General features: G+C 56.1%; 2 protein-coding genes across 2 annotated transcripts in view; one reads left to right on the top strand and one right to left on the bottom strand.

Moving 5' to 3' along the window:
* The window catches only part of RASSF4 (Ras association domain family member 4), a 30,896-nt gene that overhangs the window by 13,404 nt on the left and 5,421 nt on the right, over nucleotides 1-12,071 (top strand). The window contains exons 4-6 of the mRNA XM_044916542.1: nucleotides 7,371-7,513; nucleotides 8,887-8,978; nucleotides 10,108-10,265. Coding sequence (XP_044772477.1) covers nucleotides 7,371-7,513; nucleotides 8,887-8,978; nucleotides 10,108-10,265 — 393 coding nt within the window. The remainder of the gene's footprint in view (nucleotides 1-7,370; nucleotides 7,514-8,886; nucleotides 8,979-10,107; nucleotides 10,266-12,071) is intronic.
* Nucleotides 3,165-4,623, bottom strand: DEPP1 (DEPP1 autophagy regulator). The gene is made up of 2 exons (XM_021700244.1): nucleotides 4,434-4,623; nucleotides 3,165-3,876 (listed from the first exon to the last, which is right to left on the bottom strand). Exon 2 carries the CDS (start codon nucleotides 3,848-3,850, stop codon nucleotides 3,224-3,226), a length of 627 nt encoding a protein of 208 aa, XP_021555919.1. The 5' UTR covers nucleotides 3,851-3,876; nucleotides 4,434-4,623; the 3' UTR covers nucleotides 3,165-3,223.

The following is a 12,071-nucleotide window of genomic DNA, read 5'->3' as shown; positions in this document are numbered from 1 at the left end:
CTTCCCACAAAACACACATAAACCGGGACCTCCTGGGCCTCGGGGACTCGCGGTTCAGGCACCTGCCGCAGGGCCAACCCCAGGCTGGCCTCTCCTCAGGCACTGCGGGCCCTGAGGGCAGGGAACACAGGCACCAGGCACCAGGCACTTCACCCCTCTGTTCCTCACTGTAATGCAAGAGCTGTGTGACATGGGAATGGCCATTTTCCAGACAAAGAGATTGAGGCTTTCAGAGCTTAAGGCTCTCCTGCAAGGTAACACTGCAGTAAGTGGAAGATGCCAGCATGGCTCCAAGGCCCGAGCACAAAAGTTTGTAAGACAGAGACCCCATTGCCAGCATTAAGCTTTGACCAGCCTCAGAGACGCAGGGAGCTGTTTGTCACCTCCGGTCACCGAGCTAAGGAGCCGTCCGGCTGCAGAGGGGCTCAGCACCGGCTGTGCCCTCGCAGAGCCACGTGGGGCTCCAGAAGAGACCCCGCTCCCTGCTGTCCCTAGGCCTCCCCCCGAGCGACCATGGCCTGACTGCTGCAGTTTGGGGACACCTCCTCCTCCACGGTCCCTTCCGGGATCCATAGAACGTGGGACGATGAAGTGTGTCAGGGAGCAGGGCCATGCCCCGGGGCAAGTGTTTCCCGGCGAATTCTCCCCCAGCTCCCGAAGGGCGAGGGATTTCCCATACTAGCTTCCTCTGTCGGAGGAGGCCCAGGCACTGGCCTCCTCTATCGTAAACTCTGCCTTGTGCTTATATTACAAAGGAGAGCACGAGCAACCTGGAGCAATCTGTGCCTTTTGAAGATAGCAAATCATTTTAACCAGGCTGTTTGGTTGCTAGAGAGAAAAACGGACCACCCAGAAACACCGGTGGGTAAATACGTCCCTGCGATGAGAAGTAGGACCCTCCTGTTGTGCACCAGCGTGTGGCCCGCTAGGGGAGCCGGCCTCTCGTGCTCCCCCTGGTGGCCGTGAGCGCGCATCACACCCAGTCCCCATCCTTGGTCCCAGGCTCCTGCGCAGAGTAAGGGAAGGAGCATCCCCTCTCTCAGGGTCTCTGCCTCTCCCAGGGTGGAGAAAGTCAGGAATCCCCTTCCCTCTTATAGTGATCCTCCTTCTTTTAACGCCTGGAGGCAGGATGACGGGCAGTTGACAGACCACTGGCACCCGGGTGTACTTGGCTGTGGACATGTTCCCTTGAGAGCTCCCAAGTGCTTCCCAGGCTGCCCCCTGGTCAGGGCACTGCATCCTTTCCCTACTCCAGGGGTGAGTGAGGAGGAGACTGCTCTATAGGACCCCCGTCACAGGGACTTTCTGCTAGGCTGTTCTGTCCCGTGGGAAGCTTGGAATAATGACAGAAGCCCCTTCCCCCTGCTCTTTATTAATTTTTTTTCTTTTTTGGCAGGGGGCATTTCCTGAAGGTGCCATTAGCTTCTTTCACAACAGGGGAGATGAGCAAAGGAGCCCAGAGCCCTGTCTGACCTCCCAAACGCAGCGGTGTGGCTTTTGAGCTTGCCGGGGCGTGGCGGGGGGGCGGGGGGGATTGGCCAACCTCATCCTAGTTGCCTCCTTCTGACCCGATTTCACACAGCTTCACAGAGGGGTACAGTGAGGCAAGCCCAGCCCAGTCACTGGCCAGCACCCCCTCCCAAATCAGCACTCCCTGCCGCCTCCTAAGGGTGTTCTGGCTAAAGGCTGCTCCGCACTTATTTTCCAGCGAAGGTCAGGGACGGGCAGGTTTGAGCAGGCCAGGGACACAGCGGGTTGTGACAGATGCAGGCACTCCTCTGAGGTGTTTCTACTCCATCTCCAAGGGCATGTGCCCCATTCTTCAACCCCTGCAGGCTGTGAAGGGCAAGGGTGGTGTCCCCATTTTACAGATAAGGAGACTGAGTAAATTACTTGTCTGACACTTTTAAATATATGGCTTACGTTCTGCCTTCCCACAAAACACACATAAAAGGGGGCCAATGAACATTTTTTTTTTTAAGTGCAAAGCAGTTTTAAAATAGAAAAAAAAAGGAAAGGAAGAAGAAAGGAAGAAAATAGTTGGGTAGCCCTCAGAGCAAGGAGATGGAGGAAACTGAAGCTGGCTATGAGCTTGACTGTGGCCCCAGCTCTGTCCTCCTCCTCTCCCCTCTGTCCCTTCCGCCCTGACCAGGGTTGGCCAGCTCTGACCTGGCCCGAGGGAACAGGGTGATGGGTCCTCAGGCCCGATTCTTCTGAGTTCTCCGATGTCTCACCCACCTCTCTGAGGAAGAAGACCCTCCCTCGCCCCTATTCCTCACCTTCATCTCCCTCCCTGTCAGATGGCTTCTGGCGCTGGGCTTGGAGGAGCCAGGGCTGGCCCAGACCTTAGGACCTGGGGAGGGAGGCCCTGGCCACTGGACTTGCCTGAGAGCAGGGCAGCTGACCAATAGCCTGCACTTTGCCCCACAGCCGAGAAGCCCCCTGGTGTGGAGGGAGGGATGGGGATGGTGGGGACAGGGCCACCAGGCCTGGTGGTTTGGCACCCTGCCTGCTGAGCTGGTCTGGGGTCTGTCTTGGCCCTCAGCACGGGCAAAACTCTCCCAATGACACAACAGGACTTGAGAGCTGGAGCCACAGAGATACCCCAGGTGACCCAGTGACAGGTTCCCCCAACCCTCAGCAGGTACATTTGGGGAAACCGTATGTTTCCTCTTGGGCTACATGGAGCCCAGGCTCTGGGGGTGGGGCCAGGAGGCTGACCTGGGAGGGCGCAGGCCTCACTCTGAAATCCCTGTATGGCTGAGAGCTTCGCTTCTCACCCACCACCGACCTTGCATCCCTGCCTGTGAAGCAGTCACATAGACGTGGGTATAAGCCTGCATGCGGGCTTGTAACATGCGCCCCTTGATGCATGTGAACATTAACTCATCAGAACAGCCTAGAAAGCAGGTCCCTTTAATTACCCCCATTTTACCCACGAGAAAACCAACAAACAGAAATGTTAAGTAACTTGCCCAAGGCGCTCAGCCAGCAAGGAACAGTGCAAGCAGGATCAGTAACACCACATGAGGCCAGATAGGCTGTTCTCACTCTTTGGGGGGCGGGGGAGGGGCCTCGCTATGAAATGCCCAGGCAGGCAGCCCCTGCAGAAAGGTGTTTCCCTCTTGGAGACCTGCCGGGGACAGTGCCCACCCCAGGGGAGGAGGGTGGGGAGGTGACACAGACCAGCATACTCTGTACAGAAGCCTTTATTGGGGAGGGGTTAGAGTTCATGGATCACTGGGAGGTGCAAATAGAGAGTTCTGAGGGTGCTGCTGGGGCGGGGTGCTAGGGGGGAGGCCGTGGCCCCACAGAGTTGCCTGGAAGCCCCGGAGCCCTGGTGCCAGTCCCTTGAGGGTCTCACTGGAGAGTGCCCCTGCACCCTGGCATCCCAGAGTCTCCCTCTGGGGGTCCCTCGGGCCTTGCCACTGTCCATCTGTCTGTGTAGACCCCAGGAGTCAGCAGAGAAGCCAGTCCTCCTTGGCGGGTCCCTCCTACTCGGCCGCTTTTCCTGGGACTCCCCAAAGAGCCAGTCCAGGGGGTCAGCAGTGCCGTCCCCGGGTGGTGCCGGCTGCTGACCACTGAAGCGGGTAGTAATGTCCCGTAGGGACTCAGTAGGGCAGCTCTTCTGGAAGGTCCGGGCTGGCCGAGGGCTGCTGCTGGGCTGGGCCCTGGCTGTGGCCACGTCCAGCACTGAAGTGGGCTGGGCCAGCTGACAAATGGACTTCACGTAGTCATTCAGGCTGGGGGAGGCCAGGGGCTCCTGCCCGGGCCCCCCGGGCAGCATCTCCTCCAGGGTCTCCCGAATCGTGGGCAGGTGGGCCACGGGAAGCAGTAGCCGGGACCTCATGGCCGTTGGCGATGCAGGGCGGAGACCTGTTGATCGACAGAGGACCGGGGTTGAGGGTCTGCCATTCTGTCACCCCTCTGTGTCCCCTCTGTCAGCTGAGGCTGCCCAGGGGATTCACAGGCCTGAGAGTGGAGTGAAGTCTGCAGACCCAAGCCCGGGCTCGGACTCCCGGACTCTTCCCTCCTGCTAACGCTGAAAGCCTCGTGCTCAAGAATCTATCCTTACTGTTGTTGAAGAACCCGCACAAATCAGACAACCCAGCCTAATGGGCTGGAGTCAGAGGGAACATGGGTGTAAAACCAGCCTCTGCTGCTTCCTGACCTGGGGACCGTTGGCAAGGTCACCTCTCCAAGCCTCCCCTGACCCGTCCATAAAACAGGGTTATAAGTACCTGCTGGAAAGGGTGTTGTAAGAAAAGCATGGAATGAAATCCCTCTACGAATGCGAAGCCCTCGGCGGCTACTATCCCTGCCATCGACTGCATGCTCTGGTCTCTAACCCGCAGTGAGGCCCTGTTCATCCTCAAAGATAAACAAAACCTTTCTGTCCCATCTCTAACCAGAGGGAAGCTGCTCTCCCTTACCTGTAGCTGAAGGAACCCGGGGATCACAGGGCTGCCAGATGAGCAAGGACAGTCCTTGGGAAGGCCCGGGAGCTCGGGGCCGAGGGTTGGGGGCCCCGCAGTCAGAGCACCGCGTCCAGCGTTGGCATGGCCAGGAGATGGACGGGGAGCGCGACGGTGGGGCCGCTGCCCGGCGTGCAAGGCTCTCCGAGCTGTCTGGTGGACCCGGAGGCCCGGCAGCTGCTTTTATACTTCCCCGCCTGCCATCAGTCACTGTCACGCGGGCCAAAAATAGCAGTGCCCAGGAAGGCTCGCAGAGGGAAAACAACGTGGCGGGCGGGCTTGGGCCCGCTGCCAGCCCGGAGCTGTGGAAGGCTCTGGGGTTGTTTACCCTCCAGGGCAGGGGAGGGGCCGCCCCGCTCCTGCCACCTCAGCCCAGAGACAGGCAGGGGGCTCCAGTGAGGAGGGATGTGTTCACTGGGACCCAGAATCAGAGGGCCCAGAATGGCTTCCCGACTTAATGGAAATGTGAGGCTGTGGGACCCACATTCAAGTCCTGCCTCGGCCTGCATGCCCTTCCCCACCTGTATGGCGAGGGCCGCCCTGGAGCCTGGAGCTCCTTCTGCTCTGCCCTCAGTTTCCCCTGCTTTGACCAGAGACAGCTGCAGCCTTGACAGGGCCTCCCCTCCATCCCGATGGGGCCAGGCTGAGGGACAGAGGAACAGTGGTTGGGGGGGGCAGCTTGGGGACACATCTGTGCACCATCTGTGCAAGGACATGGGGCCCAAGTCACATCAGGCCAGCAGACCCCAGCGTAGCCGATCCCTGACCTCAGAGGCAGCAACTCTGCTCCTGCTCCTGGCTCCCAGTCCCAGGGCAATTCCTCCTGCCTCCTTCATTGCAAGGTCTCCAGAGCCTTCCTGTGGCATGTTTGAAGGCCCAGCCTCAGCGTGTCCAGCCCCACTGCCCCTGGCCCAGCAGTGCTGTCTTCTCCTGCCCCTCAGAGCTCTAAATGATCTCCTGACTCTCGGGCCCAGGACCATGACTGCTTGATCTCCCTCCACACAGGGTCTGACGTGGGGCCGGCAGGCAGTGGGGCTCCATGAATGAACTTGCTGAGCTGTGTCGGGTGAGGCGGGGGGCTCTCTCTCGCAGAGTGTTGACCTCTTTTTTTTTTTTAAGATTTTTTTTTTTTTTAATTTATTTGACAGAGAGAGACACAGCAAGAGAGAGAACCAAGCAGGGGGAGTGGGAGAGGGAGAAGCAGGCTTCCCGTGGAGCAGGGAGCCCGATGTGGGGCTTGATCCCAGGACCTGGGATCATGACCTGAGCTGAAGGCAGGTGCTTAACAACTGAGGCACCCAGGCACCCCGCATGTTGACCTCTGACAGAGGCATCTGAGGCCAAGACAGAAAACAAAGAACCGAACCCCACTTTGGGGTTTCTTACTGCCCTTTAACTCCAGGGAATCAATCCAGTCTTAACTTTGTAGGGAGCGTTAGTTATATGTCTGTGGCCGTGTAACCTCAATGGTCATCAAAAAGTGCTCTGCTTTTACTGTTGCCATTTTCTTTTTTAACAAACAGTACAAGGTCATTCCAGAAAGCTATGTGTATTTTTGATAACCTTGAACAGAGTGGAACTATTTTCTCTGTAGATAGCAGGGTGTTTTAAGCGATTACTAACTTACCATGAAATCAATGCTGCAGGATACCTCTGTAAGCCCTTTCAGGGATACGAAGACGTTTCTACAAGGTCCCTTATTCTCACAAGGTTTTCAAAGCCTATAAGGAGAAAGAAATGCAATTTGTAAATCTAAAGTGGTGCACAAGATAGCAATGGGAGTATAACACCCAGTGCTCAAAAAATACATATATACATACACATAACAACGGGAGAATGATGTTTAATGTTCATTGCCAAAAGGCTAGTATCAAAGCAGCTTAGGAGCAGGTAGCTGGAAGGATCTGGGGAAAGTGGGACTGAGAGCTGTTCTAAAAGCAGCCTGGCCAGGCACACGCGTGGGGCGATTCGGCTGCGCGCAGAGAGCCTGGCTGTGGTCACGCATACACAAGAGCCTGAAAGAGGTCAGAAACAGAATCAAAGACTGGAGGGGGAGAGGGGAAACTGGCTGAGGGTGCCTCTGGAGAGTTCCGTCAATTAGGACCTCAGGGCTTGGCAGGAGGGTGGTAGCTGTGCCATCTGCAGACCTTGGGAGATCAAGGCTGGTTGGGGACTCAGAACGAGAGCTGTTGTAGCTATTTGGAGTGTTCATGCGAGTAGTGGGATGTGGAGGCTGGTAACATGCAGGTGGTGAGAAAAGCAAGACTGGCCCTCAGGAAAGAAGGCAGCTTAGAAATCGGGGTGGACGAGCCCACTCGAGTGGTTCCTGTGGCAATCGGGAGCAGTGCGGGGAGAAGGGCGAGGCTGAGACGCAGCTCCGAGGAGTAGCCACCCCTGCTCTGGTGGGCATGGAACCCAGTGCCCTGAGCACATTCGCAGTGGGACCTGGTGACTGTGGGGCCCCCTCCCCAGGTGCGGGAAGGCACCCCTACCTGGCACCAGTGTCAATGTGGCCTGGCTCCTCTGGAACGTGTTTCCTCACCCGTGTGGACGTGCTTGCTGGAGAACAGCTGGGTTCCTGTGGGACGCCTGACTCAGCTGCTCTGTCCCAGGCCATGCCCCTGACCAGACGTGAACTGAGCGGTGGAAGGGCATGCCTCAGGCTTCCTCTGGTCAGCCCCATGGCCTCCCGCCTTGGAGCACATAGAGGCTCGTGTGCCTTCCCCCAGGGGAGGATGGGACCCCAAGGAGGAGAGGTGTGTTTGGGGCCAGAGTGTTCAGGGGAGTCCCCTGGGGGAGGGGCTGGGCCTTAAGGGGGGCTCAGGGAGGGTCGGCAGTGACCCCTGAGAAGGGCTGCTGTGGGGAAAGAGGTTAACCTGTGTGGGTTCCCCACAGGAAGAAGGTGCTTTGATCATCGAGGGACTTCTCAACATTGCCTGGGGACTGAGGCGGCCTATCCGGCTCCAGATACAGGACGACAGGGAGCGAGTGCACCTCTCCTCAGCCTCCTGGACACCCGGACAGCCCGGCTGCCCCCTGTGAGTGCTGGGCTGGCTGAGGCAGGGCCAAGTGCCCTCCTTGACACCTGTTGAACCCGTGCTTACTGTTTGGAGTGTCCAGGGGGTGGTGTCCTCAGTCTCAGGGCAAAGCCCTGCTCCCGAATGGGGCACATGAGAGCACAAGCCCGCCCTATCCTTGTCACCCCATGACTGCTAAGCCCGTGGCCTCACCTGCCAACAGTGGTCTTTCTAGATGATGACTGAATCATCTCACTCTTAGAGAATTTTCCAGACTCCCAACACCAGTTGTGTTTCTCATACATTCACAGGAGCTGCCTTATCTGCAAGGAAAGGAGCTGTGGCCAGGGGACTCCCAACATCCTGGGCAAAACAAACATTTCTTGGCATCTCCTGTTCTACCTTAAAAATTCACACAAATTTAACCTCCTACTGCTCTACTTTCATTTTAATATCAGAATTTGGTTTTATAAATTTATTAGAGCTTAATATCAGGTTTATTTTAGTATCAGAAATATGTTTTAATCGTGATGAAACCATTTCCTACCTTACCGCTTAATGAACATCTGCCTCCTCCCCGCGCCGCCCCCCCAACAAAGGGCAGTGAGCTGCTGAATTTTGCTCGCTTCTGCATGTAATGAATCCTTCCAAGAGGCGAAAATGTGAAACCTTTTCCCCTTCAAAAATTCAAGCAAAGTTGCTGTTCTGAGGGCACTTAGGGCACCTTGACACCCCCCGTGCACCCCATACAGACTTAGAGTATAACGTTTGGACGGGCTTCGTAGAAAGGCGACGAGTGGGACTCATGGTCCCACTCCCCAGGGGGGCAGCAGCCACAGAAGCGGCCAGACAGCAGGACCCTCAGAGGCCTCCCAGCCTGGGTTCAGCTCTTCGCCTGCCCCTCCCTGGCTCCCTCACGCTGTGGGCTACTTCCCATCACACACATCCCCTTCCCTGGCCCGGCGCCAGCTTCCCTGGCTTGGACTCCACCCGGCCCAGAGGCCCAGAGGTTGGCCCCTCGAGGTTGCCCCTGCCTGACTCTCCATCAGGCCTGAGGGAAGCCCGGAGAGCCCGCTCAGCACTCAGCCGCACACACCGCCTCCCTCAGCCTGGTGCCCAGGAGTGCATGGGCACACGGCGTGTGTCCGTGTGTCTGTGCAGCAGGGACAATGCCACTCAGGTCTGCGGGGTACCCTCCCTCTCCTTCCGGCAGACACCCCGGCAATCCTTCGCTTTTCTTTCAGTGTTTTCCATTAACTCGGTGTGAAGTAGAGCCTTACCTCGGCCGGCCCTGCTTCTTGCCTGTGTCCCGTCCTCAGAGGCCACCAGCCTCTTCTCTGTGACTTGAGCTACTTTTTTCTGTCCCCGCATGAGCATCTTGACTGTCTTTTCAGAAAGGAGCCACTTCTTCAGGATGGCAGGGTCCCTGCCCAGGAGCCAAGCACTCAGACAGCACCCAGAGCCGAGAGTTCCAGACACAGCTCAGGTAAGCGGGGCCTCAAGCTACCTGGGACCCCGTCTCTCTCAGCCGGGGTAAGGGGCTTGGCTCATGACCACTATCTCTGAAGAACAGCTTTGTGTTGGGGCACCTGGCTGGCTCAGTTGGTTAAAGCGTCCAATGCTTGATTTCAGCTCAGGTCACGATCCTCAGGATTGTGTGATCGAGCCCCAGGCTGGACTCCCTGCTGGATGTGGAGCCTGCTTGGGATTCTTTCTCTCTCCCTCTCCCTTTGCCCCTTCCCCTCTTTTTCTCTCTTCCCCTCTCTAAAAAAGAAAAAAGAAAGACCAGCTATGTGGAGGAGCGCAGAGCGGCTTTATTTTTTTGTTTTTTTGTTTTGTTTTTTAAGATTTTTTTATTTATTTGCGAGAGAGAGAATGAGAGACAGAGAGCATGAGAGGCAGGAGGGTCAGAGGGAGAAGCAGACTCCCTGCCGAGCAGGGAGCCCGATGTGGGACTCGATCCCGGGACTCCGGGATCATGACCTGAGCCGAAGGCAGTCGCTTAACCAACTGAGCCACCCAGGTGCCCCGCAGAGTGGCTTTATTTGTCTTCAGGAGCAACACTTGCTAAATACCTCCTCAGTACAAGGCGTTCTCCTCAGCTGCCCCCTTACAGAAAAAGGAAGCAGAAGCTTGCAGAGGTGACATTGTTTGACGTAATTTGCCTGAGTCGCCTGCTTTATAGAAAGGAGAGAACAGCAACAGCAAGCATGGCACCCTCCTGGCCCTGTGGGCCTCTAGGATGCATCTTCCTCACACTCTGGAGTCCAGACTGCTCATCTGTCCTCTTTATGTCCTCCCCTCACACTCAGTGGGGGCTCAGAGGACAGGGGTGGGGCTGCCGAGGAGCTGCCCAGGGCGCCCAGAGACGGAGGCCCAGGCCGTAGCCATACGGCATGGCGACACAGGTGTTCCTGTCTGGGGCCCCCCTTTCCTGTCTGCGAAGTGGGCATCACCCAAGCTCTGTCCCAGAAACAGCATTCACATCACCGTCTGCCGCAGCGGGGTGTGACCACAAAGCTCCAGGGAACCAAGCCCCACGTGCCGCAGCATGGCAGTTCTCTGGCCCCTTTGCTCCGCCCCGGACTGACCTTCTCACCTGTTCCTCACTACAGAGCCCCTGGAGGAGGACGAGGAGACCCCCCAGCTGATGCGGACCAAGAGTGACGCAGCATGTGTGATCCAGAGGAGGCCCCGGGCCCGCGCACCCGGCGAGGCCCAGAGGATCCGGCGACATCGCTTCTCCATCAATGGGCACTTTTACAACCACAAGGTGATGTTCCAGCCTGGCCTATTCCCTAGGCCCCAACGTTGAGGCCACAGGAAGGCGGCCCCAAGCATGGGTGCAGCTGTTGACCTTCTGAAGGCCAGGCCCCACCAGAGTCTTTGTCAGAGGTCACCCTCACCATGGCCCTGTGTGCTGGTGTGTCATATCTGCGTCCTCACCGATAAATGGGCTCAGGAGGAGAAATAGCTTGCCCAAAGTCACATCAAAGTAACAAAACCACAACACATTCCAGCTGGTGACCCCAAAGCCTGTTGTTGGGTTTGTTTTTCTGCTTTGTTTTGTTTTTTAACACATACTCACTGTCAATCCATTTTCACAAGTTGCATGGATTTTTGGAAAGTAATGCCAAGTTTATGTCTAATTAGGCAATTTTCTCTGAGGTTTCCACCCGAGCTCGACAGATGGTTTCATGGGAACGTGATGTGCTGCTGGCCTTCTCCCTGCATAGAGCAAGCCCTAGGTTATGGTGTGCCCACGGGCACGTGTTTCTGGGCCCCAGAGAACCCGCACTACTCCTGGTTCCCAGCACTTAGCCTTTTGTCCGAGTATGTATTGTACTGACCTGAGGAAAAGATCTCCTTCCCCAGATGACTTCAGTCCCTAAACAAACCAGACTGTAAAAGGAGAAGTTGATTGTTTCTATAAATGGCAGGAGTGGCAATTTGGGTGAGGCCCTGCATGGAGTGTCCTGTAACAGGGCCACATCCTGCAGCACTGGGAAATGGAAGCAGAGGTTTCCAGTTGAAGCAGCTGCCCATCTTGATAGGCGATGACTCACGGGAGGGGGAGGGGGCCTGGCAAAGGCAGCTCTCAGGGTCAGACCTGAAGAACAGCTACACAGGTTAGGCCTGCCAGGGGCCATTCAAGTGCTCTGGGGAGTACCCTGGACTTTGGGGTGAAGAATTCAGCAAGGCAAGCAGAAGGGACCCTGCCTTACTAAGAGGGCACCCCCCCTCCCCACCGCCGCCTTCCACTCTGGGCTGGGTTTGCAATGAATGTTCCTGGGTGACACCAGGTTATCCATGCTAAGTGCAGGGAAACCCAGGACTATTTGAGAGTAGTTTCCCTAGAGGGGGCAGGGTTGAAGTTAAGGAGAGATTAAGAATCGTTTAGATTAGCCAAAGGACCCACAATCTGACTTGGATATTCTTTAAAACTTGTTCCAAAGGGGTTTCGTCCGTAAAGTGTTCAGTAAGTATATTAGCTATGTATATGCTATTTTGAGGAATTATTCAAAAATTTTAAAAGAATATTTGCATGAGTTTAGGTTCTTCGTATTTCTATGATCCTAAAAAAGGAAGCTTTTGATCCATGACTCAAGGTAACAAATAGTGGAGCTTATCGCCAGCGCATTTACCCCCTCCTCTAAGGGAATCATTCATCTCTAAGCACATTCAACCTTACTGTAGTCATTGCAAATGCCCCAGAGACATGGAGATGTCTGAGCACTCTGTAGCCTTTTGAATGAACAGAAATGAACAATGAGGACTTTTGTCACAGCTTTTTATCCATGGGAGCCACTCTGGCAAGAAGGGCTCCTCAGCCAGCTCGACACTCAACCCACTAGCCTGTAATCCAGTCAGAGCGGCTCTTTCTCCCAGTGACAGATTTACCTACAGAAGGTGGGTTCATTCCTCCAGGCAAACTGACTGACATCCAGGATGTGACCTAGTATCTTAGGCATGTTGGACAGCTGATTCCCATCTCCTGGCTGAGTAAGGAGCTCCTTCTCCCTCTTACTTGGCAGTCCATTCGGAATCCATGTCCTGAGAAATCAGGTAACAAGGTACT

Source organism: Neomonachus schauinslandi, chromosome 6, assembly GCF_002201575.2.
Source record: "Neomonachus schauinslandi chromosome 6, ASM220157v2, whole genome shotgun sequence".
NCBI classification, from domain to species: domain Eukaryota; kingdom Metazoa; phylum Chordata; class Mammalia; order Carnivora; family Phocidae; genus Neomonachus; species Neomonachus schauinslandi.
Note: the sequence above shows the minus strand (reverse complement) of the source record. Positions and strands in the feature narration are given on the sequence as shown.

Coding starts and splice junctions, on each gene's coding strand:
- DEPP1 (XM_021700244.1), bottom strand. CDS start 3,850: ATGAGGTCCCGGCTACTGCTTCCCGTGGCCCACCTGCCCACGATTCGG.